This window comes from Pristis pectinata, chromosome 15, assembly GCF_009764475.1.
Source record: "Pristis pectinata isolate sPriPec2 chromosome 15, sPriPec2.1.pri, whole genome shotgun sequence".
In the NCBI taxonomy this organism is placed as follows: Eukaryota; Metazoa; Chordata; class Chondrichthyes; order Rhinopristiformes; family Pristidae; genus Pristis; species Pristis pectinata.
Genome location: NC_067419.1, coordinates 7,766,811 through 7,786,524, shown reverse-complemented (window position 1 = coordinate 7,786,524; position 19,714 = coordinate 7,766,811). Strand labels below are relative to the sequence as shown.

The 19,714-nt window shown below is 49.6% G+C and overlaps 1 protein-coding gene across 1 annotated transcript in view; it reads right to left on the bottom strand.

Annotated features, from left to right (window-relative positions):
- The window catches only part of htatsf1 (HIV-1 Tat specific factor 1), a 35,090-nt gene extending 33,821 nt beyond the window's left edge, over positions 1–1,269 (bottom strand). Inside the window, exons 1-2 of the mRNA XM_052030282.1 lie at positions 999–1,269; positions 230–401 (exon numbers count right to left, since the gene is read on the bottom strand). Coding sequence (XP_051886242.1) covers positions 230–401; positions 999–1,178 — 352 coding nt within the window. The 5' untranslated portion in view covers positions 1,179–1,269. The remainder of the gene's footprint in view (positions 1–229; positions 402–998) is intronic.
- Between the last annotated feature and the right edge of the window lie 18,445 nt (positions 1,270–19,714).

The following is a 19,714-nucleotide window of genomic DNA, read 5'->3' as shown; positions in this document are numbered from 1 at the left end:
TTCAGATGAAATATTCATTGCTCTTGTGCAAAATTCCCAAAGCAAGTTTCAGCCAGATGATATGTACTGCATGATTTACTCCACTTATAGAAAACCCCAGTGGCCCCTTCACTCGAGTATTGGTGCACCTGTAAGAGCAAAAACCACACTCTGCAGATATTGTGATAATCTCTCAAAGAATTGGGACTGAAAATCTGTCAAAATAATGACAACTGAAAAATCAAATTACCTGCATCAGCTTTCCTCTTTTCTCCTTTAGCATCTTTCTGAGATGTACTGACCCCCGAAGGCTTCTCTGCCACTCCAGTCTTGGTGTTAGTGCTGTCACCTCCAGAACTGGCAGAAGTTTCTTCAATGAAGCCATAGTTTGCATGATAAGTTGCCAGAAAGTCTTCAGTTATCTGAAATGTTAAGGCAAATATTTAAGAAATATATAACCAACCTGCTTGGGGACAAGGGTGAGATGTGGCTGTGGGCTAGGCAAATGCTCAGGGAGCATTTGCTCCTATGGAGAAGTGGATTTGAGGAACATTGGATTGACCGCAATCCTGTCGAACAGTGGGATGGGTTCAAGGGGTTGAATGGTCTCCTCCTGTTGCTACACCATATAGGGTAGATCTGCACATGGGGATGGAGAATGGAAGGGTGAGGGGGTGTACCACACAGGAAACCAGTAAAAAGCTGTTGTATGGCAGGCAGCACCCAGGCAAAGCACAAGCTGGCTCCCTCTGCTTTACAACTACTCACAACCCAGCCACCCAATCCCACCCTGGGGAACCAGCCCTAGCCCTCACCTCCCCCCCCCCCCAGCTCTCCCTCATGAAGCCCCCCAACGTCCCAGACCCCTCACCCTCCAGCCCCAGCTCTCTCTCACGAAGCCCCCCCAAGCCTCAGTGCTCCCTCCCACCAGCCCGTTCCCCCACCAGGCCCCACCTCCCTTCCACCGCAGCCCAAGGCCCCCTCCCCTGTCCCCCTCACCCCCACCGCTCTCCCCCCACCTTGGGGAACCAGGCTCTCCTCCCCTCGTCCCACTCGAACTCGGTTCCGTCCACATCGACGAAGGTGCCGCCGCCCGCGACCTGCCCCCCGCCCCGTTCGTGCAGCTGCTGCAGGCGGAGCTGTTCGTAAAACTCGGCGTTGGTGCCGCCACCACCGCCGCCGCCGTCGCCGCCGCTCATCCCGGGGCCGGACCTGCCCTCCCGCACCGGGCCGGCGCCGCGCCACTCGCCTCAACTCTGACCCCCGCTCCTCACTTCCGGTGGCGGCGGCGCGCACGGCCGGCGGGCACCCGCACGTCGTCCTGGCGCCTCCCCCCCGGGGTTGCTCCCCGAGCTCAGGCCGCCCCAGGGAGGGTCCCGGCCGCCCCGGGACTCCTCACCCCGCCCCGGGGAGGGTCCACCCCTCCACACCCCTCACCCCCCTCACCCCGCCCCGGGGAGAGTCCACCCCTCCACACCCCTCACCCCGCCCCGGGGAGAGTCCACACCCCTCACCCCGCCCAGGGGAGGGTCCACCCCCCCACACCCCTCACCCCGCCCCGGGGAGAGTCCACCCCTCCACACCCCTCACCCCGCCCCGGGGAGGGTCCACCCCCCCACACCCCTCACCCCGCCCCGGGGGGGGGGTCTTGGTCCCCCACCCCAGAGACTCCCCGGGACCCTCCTCACTCCCACCCCCGGGAGGATCACCCAGCCCAGACACCCCTCAGGACACCCCCCCCACCCCGCACCCCGGGACAACCCCCCCACCCTAGACACCCCCCGGGACACCCCACCCCGGACACCCTCTGGGACACCCACGCACCCCGGGACAACCCCCACCTCAGACATCTGCCAGGACACCCCCCCCCCACCCCAGATATCTCCCGGGAACCCCCCCAACCCCAGGATTCCCACCCCAGGCACCCCCCGGGACCCCCATCCCTGGGACACCCTCCATACCTCAGACACCTCCTGGGACCCCATTCCCCCCAGGGTGGCCCCCTTTCACCCCTTCCTCGCCACCCCTACCCCAGACACTCCCCGAGACCCACCACCCAGGGCGGCCCTGTCTCACCCCACCCCGGCGAGGGTCTCCCTATCACCACCTCCACCCCGGACACTCCCTAGGACCCTCCTCGTCCCCACCCCAGGAGGAGGGTCTCCCCCCCCCCACCCCAGAACAGCCTCACCCAGACCCCATGGTATATTTTTAACCTGTGGGTTGAATCAAATGTTGATGTCTTTGCCACATTTAATGGCAACCATTTGTACAACAATTACACAGCAGACCGATTCCTTCGCCAGGGTTATGGACACTTTATGGAGCTCTCTAGTACTCACATTCAAGACCGAGACTTTAACAGGCAAGGTAGAGAGGGACACGATCCCACTGCGGGCAACTGGGATCAGTGTTGATGGACAAAGAGGTCGGCATGGACTTTTGGGGGCGGGGGGGTGGTTGAAGGGCCAGTTTCTATGCTGTACCAGTCTACACTGAAACCTCTTACAAAGAATTTCTGAAGTTGGATTTCACTGCTGAAAGGCGGCAAGTATCATTCTCCCAGTCTGTGCTTGACAGCGATGGTGTCTCTCTAACAACACAGCAGGATTGCTATATTTTAATTTAAATTTACCCTACCTGTAACAAATATAAATGTACTTACTGAAACAAATAGCCCACTGACTGACTGCTTCACTTGTACTTTCATGGTATTACATGCAATCAAAATAGAGTCTATTCCTTTGGAGAAACAAAGGACTGAAGATGCTGGAATCCAGATGAAAAACATGATGATGCTGGAGGAAGTCAGCAGGCCAGGCAGCATCCGTGGAGAAAAGCAGGCGGTCAACGTTTCGGGTCAGGACCCTTCCTCAGGACTGAAGATAGGAAAAGGGGGAAGCCCAATGTATGGGAGGGAAAAGCAGAGCAGTGATAGGTGGACAAAAGAGGGGAGGCGGGTGGGCACAAGGTGGTGATAGGTAGATGCAGGTAAGAGATAGTGATAGGCAGGTGTAGGGGAGGAGGGGAGAGCAGACCCACCGGGGGATGGGTCAAAGGGAAGGAGAGAAACAAAGAAGGGGGTAGGAAAAAAGATGGAAAGGGAAGAAAAGTCGTGGTTGGCGGGGGGGGGGGTGGTGGATTACTTAAAGTGGGAGAATTCAATCTTCATGCAGTTAGTCTGCTGGGTTCCAGGATGGAAAATGAGGTGCTGTTCCTCCAGTTTGCGTTTGGAATTCTCCTGGCAGTGGAGGAGGCCGAGGACTGACATATCAATGATAGTGTGGGAGGGGGAGTTGAAGTGACTGGCAACGGGGAGATGCAGATCGCATCCTTTGGACCCGACTAGTTCAAAGCCCTCTGAAATTAACAGAACATGGATTGCCCACTCTGGGCAGAAATGATTGAATTGACAGAAGTCTTAGTTGAATTCTCCCCTCTTTATGGACCAAGTTTGTCCCTCTGATGTGTGCAGTATTTTCAGCACATTGGGAGCATTTAAAAAATAAAATTGGCAATGATTTCAGTAGACATGATAAAAATTTGTGCTAGCTACAAACACGTTTGTAATTTTGGGAGTTTGGTTTAATGATTTTGACTTTGTCCAGAACTTGAATGTGGTATTGAAAACATTTAGGATTTTGACGAAAGGTGTCTTACGATAATATAGTCTGACGATTTTCTTATAGAACAAAGAACAGTACAGCACAGGAACAGGCCCTTCAAAATGGACATAAATACTGGCATTCCCACATTTTGTGAATAATTAAAAAAGACAGCTCTCCAGGCGGGTTCTAAGTCAACACGTTCAAGAACCTGCATGCAAAGCGTCCAGCAATCAGCGAGCTTACGTGTGATCAAGGCCAATGAATGGATCTTCAGATGCCACCATCCACCACCAGTCTCACACACTGCAGACGTCCATGACCCAGATATTTGTATTGGTTTATTATTGTCACTTGTACTGAGGTACAGTGAAAACTTGTCTTGCATACCGATCGTACAGATCAATTCATTACAGTGCATTGAGGTAGTACAGGGTAAAAACAATAACAGAATACAGAGTAAAGTGTCACAGCTACAGGGAAGTGCATTGCAGGTGGACAATGAGGTGCAAGGTCATAACAAGGTAGTGTGAGGTCAAGATTCTGTCTCATTGTTTTAGGGAACCGTTCAATAGTCTTATCACGTGGGATAGAAACTGTCCTTGAGCCTGGTGGTATGTGCCCTCAGGTTCCTGTATCTTCTGCCTGATGGGTGGGTGGGGTCTTTGATGTTTTCGATGATGCATTGATAAAAGTTGGAGAGTGTCAAAAGGGACATGCCAAATTTCTTTAGCCTCCTGGGGAAGTAGAGGCGCTGGTGAGTATTCTTGGCCGTGGCATCTACGTGGTTGGACCAGGACAGGCTATTGGTGACATTCACTCCAAGGAACTTGAAGCTGTCAACCCTCTCTACCTCAGCACCATTGATGTAGGCAGGTTCATGTACACCGCCCCCTTTCATGAAGTCAATGACCAGCTCTTTTGTTTTACCGACATTGAGGGAAAGGTTGTAATGACGCCAGGTCACTAAGTTCTCCATCTCCTTCCTGTACTCTGACTCATTTGTTATTTGAGATATGGCTTGTACAAACTTGTAGCAAACTTGTAGATGGAGTTAGAGTCATGAGTATATAGGGAGTAGAATAGAGGGCTGAGGACGCAGCCTTGTGGGGCACCAGTGTTGAGAATAATTGTGCCGGAGGTGTTGCTGCTTATCCTCACTGATTGCTGTCTGTTGGTCAGCAAGTCAAGGATCCAGTTGTAGAGGGAGGTGTTGAGTCCCAGGGCTGAGGACCACCAATCTCTGTCCACCGGGAGTGAGATCTGCTCTTCATATGGTCCACTGCATGCTCACACAGATACCATTATTACGGTTACCTCATCCACCACTCTGAAGCTTCACTCCCTCCAGTGGCTGCAGTGTGCACTGTCAACGAAATGCTCTTGCAGTTACTTGCCAGGCTGTTCTGACAGCAGCTCCCAAATCTGCTCACTCTACAAACAAAGAGCAGTAGGTGATGGGACCATCACAACCTGCAGGTTCCCCTCTAAGTCACGATGCTGTCTTGGAAATATATCAACGGTTCTTCATCATCGCGCCAAATCCTGGAACTCCCTCTCCCCAACAGCAGTGTGAGTGCTTTCACTAGAAGGATGGCAGTGGTTCAGAAGGCAGCTGACCCGCACCTTCTCAAGGGCAGTTGGTGATGGGCAATGTACAGCCGCCTTGCCAGTGAGGCTCAACCCAGAAAAGATCCACGTCTCGCAGCTCCCATTCACTGCTGTTACAGACACGTCACCCGACCGCACCACACTCTCACACCCCCCCCCCCCCCATCTTGCAAGAAAAGGTGGCACATTTGGGCATGGAAATGGTGTCTCAAATCTGACTGAGATTTTTGAAGAGGCATCCAAGAGGATTGACGAGAGCAGGGTGGTAGACATTGTCTACGTGGACATTAGCAAGGCCCTTGACAAGGTCCCTGTGGTAGGCTGCCGGGAAGGTTAGATCACATGGGATCCAGGGTAAACTAGTCAATTTGATATGAAACTGTTTTGGTGGTAAGAGTCAGAGGGTGGTCATGGAGGGTTGTTTTCCAGATTGGAGACCTGTGACCAGTGGTGTTCCACAAGGATCAGTGCTGGGTCCCCTGATGTTTTTCATTTATGTTAATGATCTGGATAAGAATGTATTAGCAAGTTTATAGATGATAATAACATCTGTGGCTTGGTGGACAGTAAAGAAGATTGTCAAAGGTTACTATAGGAGCTAGATCAACTAGGAATGGCAGATGGAAATTAAATCAGACAAGTTAACTCAGGGAAGTTAAACCAGGGCAGCAGTTACACAGTAAACGGCCAGGCCCTGGGGAGTGTTGTAGGACAGAGACCAAGGGGTGCAAGTACATAGTTCCTTAAAAGTGACGACACAGATAGACAGGGTGGTGAAGGAGGCATTTGGCACGCTTGCCTTCATTGAGTTACAGGAGTTGTGACGTCACATTACAGCCATACAAAATGTTGGTGAGTCCACACTTGGAGTATTAATCATGTGCTGTTCTGGTCACCTCGTTATCAGAAGGATGTCATCAAGCAGGAAAGAGTTCAGAAAAGATTCACGAGGACGTAACCGGAATGTTTCGGGTCGAGACCCTTCATCAGGACTGGAATTTATTTCTCTCCATAGATGCTGCCTGTGCGTCTCTGTTAGGCTGGGGCTCTTTCATCAGCCTTGATCCTGAGACTTCTTGCATTAAAGTAGACACACTTCAGCCCAAGCAACTGACTGCAATTTTGTCCTTTCAACTGCCTATCCTTCCTCACAGTCTTTCTGCACTCTGCATCTACCTGTACACTAAATGCACCAACCTCTGACCTATCACTCTGGTTCCCATCCCCCTGCCAAACCAGATTAAACCCTCCCCAACAGTTCTAGCAAACATGCCCACAAGGATATTGGTCCCCCTCCAGTTCAGGTGTAACCCGTCCCTTTTGTACAGGTCGTACCTTCCCCAGAAGAGATCCCAATGATCAACAAATGTGAAACCCTGCCCCCTGCACCAATTTCTCAGCTACACATTCATCTGCCAAATCATCCTATTCTTACCCTCACTGGCACATGGCACAGGCAGCAATCCAGAGATTACTACCCTTGAGGTCCTGCTTTTCAGCTACCTACCTAACTCCCTACATTTCCTATTCAGGACATCTCTTTTCCTACCAATATGTACCATGACCTCTGGCTGTTCACCCTCCCCCTTCAAAATGCTGTGGGCCTGATCCGAGACATCCCTGACCCTGGCACTGGGGAGGCAACATACCATCCGGGAGTCTCTTTCTCATCCACAGAATCTCCTGTCTGCTCCCCTTACTATGGAATCCCCTATCATTACCACTCTCCTTTTCTCCCCCCTTCCCTTCTGCACCACACGACCAGGCTCGGAGCCAGAGACCTGGTCACTGCAGCTTTCCCCTTGTAGGCCGTCCCATCCAACAGTATTCAAAGAGGTATACCTGTTATTGAGGGGAATAGCCACAGGGGCACTACCTGCCTATTCTCCGTCCTTCTCCTGACAGTCACCCAGCTACCTGCCTCCTGCCACTTCAGAGTAACTGCCTCCCTGTAGTTGTTGTCTATGTACTCCTCGGTATCCCGTAGGAGCCGAAGGTCATCCAGCTGCAGGTCCAGTACCCTAACATGGTCTGCAAGGAACTGCAGCTGGATGTACCTCGTGCAGATGTAGTTATCAGGGAGACTGGATATCTCCCAGAACTCTCACATCTCACACGCTGAACACACCACTGACCTGGAGCCATTCTCACGAAGGAAGGACGGACAGGAGGGAGGGAGGGAGGAAGATGTTGGATCTGGTTATTTCCGAATCCACAGGTTCTTTCAGGAGTCCAGGAATGAGTTGAAAACAACTTGGTGCTTCCCAAAGTTTTATTGAAAAAGTTTAAAACAAAGAAACAGTCACAGAGCACGTGGCACTAGCTTTGATGAGCCAAGACAAAGGAACAAAAGATGAGCTCAGGCCAGGAGGGAGAGGTTAACAAAAAGTGACACCTTTTATACCTGAGATAAGAGATGTAACCTATTGGATACTTGTGGCCAAAATCAACCAATGAAAAAACCACATATTCACCTGATGGGCGAACCAATAAGCTAGTAAGTGGCCATTCCTTGTGCAGCCACTTGAGGTGTATTAACCATTATACATGTTAAAAAACTAATTAAAACAGTCGAATCCAACAAAGGGAGGGAGGGAGGGAGGGAGAAAGAGAGAATTGTTTTGCCCTCAGTCCAGTAGCTGTTGCTGAGACATTCTTCCGTAATGCCTGACAGTCATGTAAAGATTGCGCAGCTTGTGACAACCAAGGTGACTGTTGCGCAGAACACCTGCGCTCTGTCTGTAACCGCGACCTGCATCTCCCCGTTGCCAGTCACTTCAACTTCCCCTCCCACACTCTCACTGATATGTCAGTCCTCGGCCTCCTCCGCTGCCAGGAGAATTCCAAGCACAAATTGGAGGAAGAGCATCTCATTTTCCATCTTGAACCTTGCAGCCTAACGGCATGAACATTGAATTCTCCCACTTTAGGTAATTCCAACCCCCCACCCCCACCCCAAACCATGCTTCGGTTAGTGTAACTATTACAGCGCCAGAGACCCAGGTTCAATTCCTGCTGCTGCCTGTAAGGAGTTTGTACATTCTTCCTGTGTCTGCATGGGTTTCCTCTGAGTGCTCCGGTTTCCTCCCGCGTTCCAAAGACGTACGGGTTAGGAAGTAGTGGGCATGCTATGTTGGCGCTGGAAGCGTGGCGACACTTGCGGGCTGTCCCCAGAACACTCTATGCAAAAAATGCATCTCACTGTGTGTTTCGATGTAAATGTGACTAATAAACATATCTTTTTCTCTTATTCCCTTTCCTAGCCTTTTTTCTCTCCTTTCCTTTGACCCATCCCCTGGTGGACCTGCTCTCCCCTCCTCGCCCACAGCTGCCTATCATTATCTCTTCCCTGCATCTACCTATCACCACCCTGTGCCCACCCCGCCTCCCCTCTTTTGTCCACCTATCACTGCTCTGCTTTTCCCTCCTATATATTGGAGGCTTCTCCTTTTCCTATCTTCAGTCCTGAAGAAGGGTCCCGACCTGAAACGTTGACCGCCTGCTTTTCTCCACGAATGCTGCCTGGCCTGCTGAGTTCCTCCAGCATCATAGCGTTTTTCATCTAGATTCCAGCATCTGCAGTCCTTTGTTTCCCCTTGTAGCAACCTAGTCCTCCGCTTCGTGTGCAATCTAACGGCTATGAACACTACCTCGTTATTCCATTTTGCTCTATTTATTTATTTTTGTAATGTACAGCAATCTTTATGTCTTTGCACTGTACTGCTGCTGCAAAACAACACATCTAAGTTGGTGATAATAAATCTGATTCTGATGGTTCTGATTCTGAACTTCAGTTTGCTGGCTGGGACCTTTGGATGTGAGTTTACATGTTACCACTCTGTGGCAGTGTAGTGTTGTTAACAGGCAGAACGTTCACATTCACAGGCACACTCAGAACATTGTAATTAACAGGGATATTTTAGTTCATGCACAATTATACTGTGGGTTTATTTTTCTTCAACTACACAGTAATGATTAATGGATCAGAGTTTTTCCATGTATCAGGGTGATTATTTTAAGCACAAAATGGACCATTTTGGCATAAGGCAACACAGAGTGTTTACACTGACCTTGAGATATTCCAACCTAAGTAAACACACACTCAGCTTCATTACTGCTGCTCAGCGTTGGGCAATCTGTCTTCAGTTTTAATAACCCTTCAAACTCTTATGTGGAAGTGATCAGAACTCAAAGGAGCATTTGAAAAGTTTCCTGGTGCTGATGCCTGTGCTAGGCCTGAACAAGCCCATTCATTCCTTATCTTTCATCTTCAATGGTTATGCACACCACCTATCATTATAATGGCGGTCGTTAAGGCCAGACTCTGTACGCAACATGTCTGTAACAGCAAAGGCTCACAGAGACACAGAGAAAACGCCCTAAGTACCTTAGAGACAAGGGGGCAATAGGACACCAATATATGGCCCACTCACAACAGGACACAGGAGGGTTGTACCAGAGGATCAGAGTAGAAAAAGGCTTGGAGGTGCTGGGAATTCATACAGGAATTTTGGAGGGACCTGTCCTCCCTCACCTCCTTTCCCTCTCTGCTCTCCTTATCTCCTCTTCTCCCTCCTGTGGGTTTTCCTGTTGTCCTGCTCCCTCCTCCCAAGTGGTCCCATGTCCTCATCCTGCAATTTGAAGGTTAGAAATATGCACGCAGTGTCTCTCTCATCAGCACCTCACGTGCTTCCCCCAGCTCCAGTTCTCTGGGCAATTGCAACTCCCTCATACCCCACCCCTGTACTAACCAGCCAATAGAAAGCCACAGGCAGGTCAGGAGAGTGGAACAGAACCCCGAGTTACCCCCACCCACTGACAATTGGGTGCAGAAAGCATGGTGTGTCTGTCTGTCTGACTGTACGTGTGTGTGTGGTGTACATGTGTGAGATGTGTCTGACTGTGTATGCGTGTGTCTGTGTGGGAGAGGGAGAGAGAAATAGGAGCAGCAATAGGCCATTTGGTCCCTCTCTCCTGTTCTGCCATTCAATGAAATGAATGGAGAGTTGTGCAGCTGGTGGAGCAGCTGCCTCACAGCTCAAGTGATCAGGGTTCACTCTTGACCTCGGGTGCTGTCTGTGGAGTTTTCACATCCTCCCTGTGTCCACATAGGTTTTCTCCGGGTGCTCCCGTTTCCTCCCACATCCCAAAGACATGCGGACTGGTAGGTTAACTGGCCGCTGTAACTCATCCCCAGCATGCAGGTGAGTGGTAGAATCTGGGAGGAATTCTTCATCACATGGGAAGAGTGAAATGGGATCAGCATAGAACTGTTGTAAATGTGAGGGTTGGTGTGGACCCAGTGGGCTGAGGAGTCCGGTTCACACCATACGACTTTCTGGCTCTCAGACTATGTCTGATCTTCTATCTCAGCACCCTGTTGCTGCATGACTATCTAAAAAATCAGTTGCACTCTGTGTGAACATGCATGTGTGCAAGTATGTGAGAGCATGCATGGGTGCTCACGAGTGAGTGTCTGCGTGGCTGCATGTGTGTGAGAACTTGTCTCTGTGCACGTGCTGTATTGCTCTAAGTAAGTATTGATCAAGCAACCTCAGTCCTCTTAAAGCTGCAGCAGGATTGGAAACTCCCAGCTCAGCTCCCAGCCAGAGGCCCAGTGAAATCCAGGAGCAAATTCATCTGATAAGGATGAACCAACTTCAAGTTCAGGAATAAGAGAAATACAGCCTACACAGGTCCAACATCAGGAAAAAAAGAAAATAAGCCCAAGTTAAAAATACGCTTATTTTTCTCCATCAAAGTCAGCCCTAATTCACTCCCCTTAAGTCTAAATTTGAAGCCATTCACTGGAAGTTTGCAAGCCGTTCCAAAACCTTGCTGAAACAAGATTTCAGCCATTTAATGTTTGACGTCAAAGACAGACAACTTGGAGCAGCCTTTAGGTGCTGAGAGAGAGGTGGTGAGGCTGAAGACCGTGCCTCCAGCTCCACCCTCCCCTACTGAGGTAGGCAATCTGAACAGCCATTTGGATAAAATTTATGGAAGCTGCAAAACAATTCCAAAGAAAACAAAACAATACTGAATGAATCCTTTTCAGGCCACACAAAGTCCCAATGAAAGCAAGCAGAGCTCAAGAGTGGTAAAAGTGGTTTTGATGAAAAGTGGAGATAAAATGTAATGGAAGGAATGGCTTGGGAAAGTGCTCATTATTTTTATGGTTACAGCTTCCCGCAGTGTGCTATATCTGACCATACCGGTACATGGCTCTAGTTATGTTCATTACTTGGAACTGTCAGGTAGAATGATGGCTTTGTTCTAAGGCAGTCCGCATCAACAAGGAGTGCACAGCCCCAGCCCCCTCAGGCTGTTAATCACAAATCCTGCACCAGGGCGATGTTACAAGCTCCAGCCATTGTCAACACAGAGGCAACTCTCTTAGCTTTTCTTTCAAGAAGTAGCTGCTGCTTTCAAACACACAGATGTTGACTGTTGCCATTTTTCACTTGAAATCCTTTCAGAGATGGTGGAGCCAATTTGGATCCATGCTCACAGTAGCACAGGACTAGGGAAGTAAGAGTAATTGATACTACAACAAGAATAATAAGAATGGCATTTCAAGCATAATTTTCCTGTCAGTTGAGATAATCTAATAAACAGGCATGGCAACGTGTGCTGCATAGGTGCTCTGAAGGGCTTCCCATATCCTGGTCAGTCATGGAATGGGAACTGTCAACAGCTGGAAGAGCTCGGGCTCTTGTGCTTAAAAAGCAGGACCACAAAGTTGGTAAACGCTGAAGCAGCAGTTGTTGAAACTGTGAGGCTACTTGATGGGTAGCGTGTTTCAGGAGAGTGAGGGGAGGGATGGATGACTGCCAGACAAACAAAAAAGGGAGCAGGCAGATAGTTTAGGAGATCCCCAGGGACATTTAATGCTCCTAATGACCTTCAGTTCTGAGCACAGGTAGGGGAGAGGTTTCCCATGGGGAGTGTGGCCAGAGCTGAAGGAGGGAACAGAAGCATCAGGCAGGTCATAGATAGAGAAGCAAAGGACTGCAGATTCTGGAATCCAGAAGAAAAACACGATGATGCTGGAGGAACTCAGCAGGCCGGACAGCATCTGTGGAGAAAAGCAGGCTGTCAACGTTTTGGGTCAGAACCCTTCTTCAAGACTAAAGATTGGAAAAGGGGAAGCCAGATATATAGGAGGGAAAAGCAGGTGGGCAACAGAGGGGAGGTGGGGTGGACACAGTGAGGTGATAGGTAGGTGCAGGTAATAGATAGTGATAGGGAGGTGTGGGGGAGGAGGGGAAAGCCGATCCACCAGGGAAAATGGGGGAATTCAATGATCATGCCATAGCTGGGGAGTGGATTCTGTGGTAAGAGGAGCAGGCAGCTGCTTCTAAGCTCATAGGCATGGCTTCAGGATGCTTTCCTGTGGCTGGGGCCAAGAATGTCATGGAGTGGCTGCAGAACATTCTGGAGAGGGATAGTGACTAACCAGAGGTCAGAATCCATATCGGTGTCGATGACATGGTTATAAACAGGGCTGAGACCCTGCGGGCAGCCATTTATTGCTTTCCCAAGAGATTAAGAAGCAGGTGGTAAACTCTGGATTAGTCTCTGTGCCACACAACAGTGACTATAGAAAATAGGAGCTAGGATAGGGAGATGATACAGGAAGGAGGGCTTCAGATTCCTGGGACATTGGGACTGGTACGGGCACCTGAACAGAACCTGGACCATTAGTGATGTGAGGGATGAGCTAAATTAATTTGCCAGGCAGAAGGGCAAAACACTGTGGTACTGAAAATGAGGAAGGAAACATGCAAATAGGATTAGGGGAGTTATAAGTAGGACCATTACAAAGAATGTGTTTCAGACAGAACCAGAATCAGAGTACAAGGAGGTCTTAGATAAATCTACAATGCACGTAACATAAATGCAAAAAGCTGCAGGCTTTAACAGTGTGGGTTTACGATGCTGTGGCAAGGATAAGAGATAAGTTATCTTTATTAGTCACATGTACATCAAAACACACAGTGAATCGCACCTTTTGCATCGAGTGTTCTGGGGGCAGCCCACAAGTGTCGCCACACTTCTGGCGCCAACATAGCATGCCCACAACTTCCTAACCCGTATGTCTTTGGAATGTGGGAGGAAACCGGAGCACCTGGAGGAAACCCACACAGGCACACAGAGAGAACGTACAAACTCCTCACAGACAGCGGCCGGAATTGAACCCAGGTCGCTGGCACTGTAATAGCGTTACACTAACTGCTACACTACTGTGTCTGCGCCTGTGTTGTGACTGTGACTAAGTCACTGGAGAAACTGGTGGATATGGAAGTCTTTATTCATCACAACAAGCAGATCTTCTCCTGTAGACCCTCTCGGTGGAGTCTCCCAAACTCAAAGAACATCACAAAAAGTGCTGGAGGAACTCAGCAGGTTAGGCAAGCATCTATGGAGGGAAATAAACAGTCTGAGACCCTTCATCAGGACTGGAAAGGAAGATGGCAGAAGCTAGAATAAGAAGGTGGTTGGGGGAGGGGGGATGTCGACTGTTTATTTCCCTCTGTGTTCCTCCAGCACATTTTGGTATAGCTCCAGATTCCAGCATCTGCAGAATTTTTTGTGTCAGAAGTACATCAAACTTTTATACCCTTAAGGGCAATGGTAACAATAAGTGATTCAACACAATTTCAGTAACTACAATGACATTATTCACTTCAATATTTTGAGTCTGACAGTGCTTCCATTGAGTTAAATACCTACAATGAGAGACACCTCTGAAATGTTCAGACACCTTTGTTGGGACAAAGAAATCAAACGGATGGTCTGAAAGCTTCTGAGGACAGGGACCCAGCCACCCAATAATAATGTTGTGAGGGTTGACTCTGAGTACACGACCATCCCAGTTATTGACAGAGCAAGCATGCCTATGACCAGGTTTGATATGCTAAATGACAAAATTTGGTCTGGTCTGGCAGCACTCCTTGATCTCTGGGAGAAGGATGCAAAATAACTTTAGCTGTAGGTGCCTTGTTTGATGTAGGCCAATTAACATAGACCCATTGTCTTGCGTTTGGCTGATGCAGGCAAGAATATCTCATGGCCATTTCACTTTACAAGCTGATGAAAATCACAATGATTTTGGAGGGATTCAGCAGGCCAGGCGGCATCCGTGGAGAAAAGCAGGCGGTCAATGTTTCAGGTCGGGACCTTTCTTCAGGACTGAAGGTAGGAAAAGGGGGAAGACCAATATATAGGAGGGAAAAGGCAGCAGGGGTTTCGAGGCGGATGATCTTGTGATCCTTGATGGCAGTGAGGAAGGCAAAGAATCGTCCATTGAGAGCTTGGATACGGCGGAGAATGACGAAAAATAACGGTCCTGGGCACATCTTGTCTCCACACTTTTATAAACTGTATCTCTTGAGCAGCCAGCCACTGCTGTGGTCAGCAGCCTGTGCTTTGTGGACAACTTTTAATTTCAAAACTGATTACTGCTTATACTTTACATTTCAACAGGTTCTTTGAAGACTGGTTGGTTCTTATTTGTTTTGATACCTGCTAGCCCTATTCTGTTACCCCTAAAAGATGTCCCATGTCTGACAATCCCCTATCAATGTGTACACAGGAAACCAGGCTTCCAGATTCCCTCAGTGAAAATCCTTTCTGACGATTTGGGATCATTGGCCATACTCGAAGCAGGCATGGTAGTGTAGCAGTTAGCGTAACGTTATTACGGCGCCAGCGACCCGGGTTCAATTCCCGCCACTGTCTGTTAGGAGTTTGTACGTTCTCCCTGTGTGTCTGCGTGGGTTTCCTCCGGGTTGTCCAGTTTCCTCCCACATTCCAAAGACGTACAGTTAGGAAGTTGTGGGCATGCTATGTTGGCACCGGAAGTGTGGTGATATTTCCGGGCTGCCCCACAGAACACTCTCCGCAACAGATGCATTTCACTGTGTGTTTCCACATACATATGACTAATAAAGAGTTCTTACTTTGTAGTACTGAAGATCTGCACACTAGAACGAGCTGCATCTCTGGCCAAGCTGCTCCTGTACAGTTAAACACTGGCTTCTACCCAACAATGTGGAAAATGAGCACAAATGTGTCCAGTTCACAAAATCCAGCACAAATCGAAACTGGCCACTTAATGCCCAATCAGCCTGCTCTCACCAACAGCAAACAAGGTGTCCCCAATGGTGCTTTCACACAGGACTCACTCAGCAGTGACCTGCTCACCCTCATCTGGTTTGCGTTTCACCAGAACTGCTTGGGTCTGGGTCTGATCCCAATGGCACTTGTGGGCTGGCCGTTACTGCCGTTGCCCCACAGCTCCAGATTTGATCCCGACCTCTGTGGAGTTTGCACGTTGTCATTGTGATCACAGGCTGTCCCCCTGGTTTCCTCCCACATCCCAAAATTGTGTGGACCCTAGTGTAGGTGGGTGGTATGAAAGATGGGGCAGAGTTGATGGACATGTGAGAGAGGATAAGTTACAGGGATATGTGTCGTTTGGGGGGGGGGGGAGGAATGAGATGGGTGGGATGTTCTGAAAATCAGCATAGATCTAAGGGGCTGAATGGCTTCTTTCTTTGTCATGAGAAATGAGCTTTGGTCCATCTTGGACCACGGAGCTGAATTCCAGGGATTAAGTGGGAGTGACTGCCCTTGATATCAAGGCAGCATTTGATTGAGTGCGGCACCAAGCAACCCTGGTAAAATTGACGTCAGCAGGCATTAGGGGACAAACACCCTGATCGTTGGAGGCATTCCTCACACAAAACAAGGTGGTGGTGGTTGCTGGAGCCAAGTCATCTGAGTCCCAGGACATCACTGCAGGAGCTTCTCTGGGCACTGTTGCAGGCCCAACCAGCTTAAGCTGCTTCACCGAATTTCCTCCCATCAGGTCAGAAGTTGGGGTGTTCACCAATGGTGGCAAAGTCTTCAATTCCATTTGCAATTCCTCAGCGAATGAAGTAGTGGAGTCTGCTTGCAGCAAGACCCGGAGCGACTCACCTTGTGACGCCCCAAGACCTTTCCCCTATCTACAAGCCACAAGGAGTATTGGTATTGGTTTATTATTGTCACTTGTACCGAGGTACAGTGAAACAGTTGTCTTGCATACTGATCGTACAGGTCATTGAGGTAGTGCAGGGTAAAAACAATAACAGAATACAGATGAAATGTCACAGCTACAGAGAAGTGCATTGCAGGTAGACAATAATGTGCAAGGTCAAACAAGGTAGGTTGTGAGGTCAAGACTCCATCTCATTGTATAGGGAATTGTTCAATAGTCTTATCACAGTGGGATAGAAGCTGTCCTTGAGCCTGGTGGTATGTGCCCTCAGGCTCCTGTATCTTCTGCCTCATTGGAGAGGGGAGAAGAGAGAATGACCCAAGTGGGTGGGGTCTTTGATTATGCTGGCTGCTTCACCAAGGCAGCGAGAGGTATAGACAGAGTCCATGGAGGGGAGGCTGGTTTCCGTGATGTGCTGGGCTGTGTCCACACCTCTCTGCAGTTTCTTACAGTCCTGGGCAGAGCAGTTGCCACACCAAGCTGTGATGCATCTAGATAGAATGCTTTCTATGGTGCATCAATAAAAGTTGGTGAGTGTCAAAGGGGACATGCCAAATTTCTTTAGCCTCCTGAGGAAGTAGAGGCACTGGTGAGCTTTCTTGGCCGTGGTGTCTGTGTGGTTGGACCAGGACAGGCTATTGGTGATGTTCACTCCTAGGAACTTGGCTTTCAACTCTCTCGACCTCAGCACCATTGATGTAGACAGGTGCATGTACACCACCTCCTATCCTGAAGTCAACGACCAGTACACTCGGAACAGCCACAATGAGTGTAATGCCAACAATTTTCAAGAAGACCAATACCACCCAGGTGGCACAGCAGTTAGTGCTGCTGCCTCACAGCTCCAGAGACCCGGGTTCAATCCTGACCTCCGCTGCTGTCTGTGTGGAGTTTGCATGTTCTCCCTGTGACCGTGCAGGATCCCACCCAGAGACCTGTGGGTCGGCGCAAATTACCCCTGGTGTAGGTGGGAGGCAGGAGAATCGGGGAGGGCCGGGTGATGGAGATGCGAGAGGAAAACAAAGTGGAATTAGTGCAGATAAGTGCTTGATGGATGGTGCTCATGTGGTGGGCTTCCATGCTCTCTAACTCCATGTGTTCAGTCTCTCTGAATGCTCGCACCCTCCGTCAACTGCGCACAATGTCTGCAGCAGCTTTCAAATCCGCAGTCTCTGCCAGCAAGAAGGCCAAGGGCAGCAGGTACTTGGGAGGACAACCACCCACAGGTTCCCTTCCAGGTCGCACACCATCACGTCTTGGAAATATTTCACCTGTCCTTCATCACCACTGGGTCTAAATCCTGGAACTCCGTATCCGACAACACTGTGGGAACACCTCCGGCAGAAGGACTGCAGGGATATACAAGTCCAGTGATCAGAATCATCTGACACAGGATGAGGACATCGGGCCCATTGGGCTAGTACCAGCATTTGACTGAACTATCCAATGAGACTCAGTCCTCCGCTGTATCTGCAGATCAGCAGATGATCCAGTGGACAACCTGTATCCAATGTGAAAGGAACTATTGAACCCAGTCAGCTACTACATTCCAGATTACAACTCACCATGTACAAACTCTCCTCTGGTTCTTCTGCCACAAGTGCATCACATTAGCCAAAGGCAACTTTGTGAGCTGAATAAATGATGCCCTCTTCACACATGGAATTCCCCGTCCTTAACATGAAGCTGGGTGCTGCCCTGTGCAAACATCGAAGTCTGTCGCCCAGAAGGCAGGTGTGATTCTTTCACCTTCAGGAACTTACAGAGGACTATATGTGCTGCATATCAGTGGCTCATGTTCTTGTTCTGGAACCCAAGATCCTCCAAGCATGGTAGTGTAGCGGTTAGCGTGATGCTATTACAGCGCCAGCGATCTGGGTTCAATTCCGGCCACTGTCTGTGAGGAGTTTGTACATTCTCCCCGTGTGTTTGCGTGGGTTTCCTCTGGGTGCTCTGGTTTCCTCCCTGTAGTAAGAATCCTGAAATATCGGCCAGAGGGCGCGAGGAACAATTGCTGGGATCAAATGTGTGTGTGTGCTTGGGGGAAGGGTGACCTGGGTGCTAGGTAACCAAGGTATTGTCTCTGCAGTGCCCAAGGCAATGGTCATGTGATGGGTCAACCTGGACATAGGATTGACCCAGGTAGGGGTCGGAGAGAAGTGACCAGGATATAAAGGAGTGAGCACACCGGTGGTGAGGTCTCTTGGATTTGGGCTCACCACAGGTTAGGTCGCGACTGACGCCGTGGACCAATTGGAGCGGGGCGCTGCAGTTAAACGGGCTCAGGCATGTTCCCAAGATAAGTACCACTGGTTGTAAGTTAGCAATAAAGTGTGTTGTGTGCAGCATTGTGTGTGCAAGGCTTATTTCCATCGGATCAGCGAACAATCCTGCTTAACCTTGGCACAACACTCCCACATTCCAAAGACGTACAGGTTAGGAGCTGTGGGCATGCTATGTTGGCACCGGAAGCGTGGCGACACTTACAGGCTGCCCCCAGCACATTCTCAGCAACGCAAAAAGACGCATTTCACTGTGTGTTTCGATGTACATGTGACGAATAAATAAATATCTTAACTTAAATATCATCAATGATCTTAGGCTCCTTGAGATGTCAGGATTTGATTGAACCGATCAACTGCATTCAGAAAGCAGGCTGCATGCGTAAACCAGGACTGATGCAGCCTGCTGTGTGGTGGAATCTGACAGAATGTGCTGGGGAAGAGTAAGGTCCAGAGATGCCAGAGAAACAAAGGACCGCAGATGCTGGAATCAAGATGAAAAACGTGATGATGCTGGAGGAACTCAGCAGGCCAGGCAGCATCCGTGGAGAAAAGCAGGCGGTCAACGTTTCGGGTCAGGACATCCTGAAGAAGGGTGGTTGAAGGAAGGATGTGCTTGCAGTGGAGGCAGTGCAGGGTAGGGTCACTGGGTTGTTCCTGAAGTGAAGGGGTTGATGTGTGAAGAGAGGTTGAGCAGGTCATGCCTACTCTCACTGATGTGCAGAAGAATGAGAGGTGATCTTATGAAAGCATAAGATTCTGAGGGGGGATTGACAAGATCAATGGAGAGAGGGTTTCCCCCAGACAGGGTATCTAGAAGTGGGGACGTAGTTTCAGAATAGGTTGCCTATTTAAGACTAAGAGGAGGAAGTTCTTCTCTCCACTCTCCAATCTCCACTTTGCTTTGGAGCACCGAGACGACTGCAAAACATATGTCAGGCTGCAGTTTATTGATTACAGCTCAACATTCAACACCATCATCTCCTTAGTACTAATCACCAAGCTTCAAAACCTGGGCCTCTGTACCCCCCTCTATAACTGGATCCTCAACTTCCTTATCGGGAGACCACAGGCAGTGCGGATAGGTAGTAACGTCTCCTCTGCGCTGTCAATCAACACATGCACACCTCAAGGATGTGTGCTTAGCCCACTGCTCTACTCTCTCTGCACTCCTGACTGTGTGGCTAGGC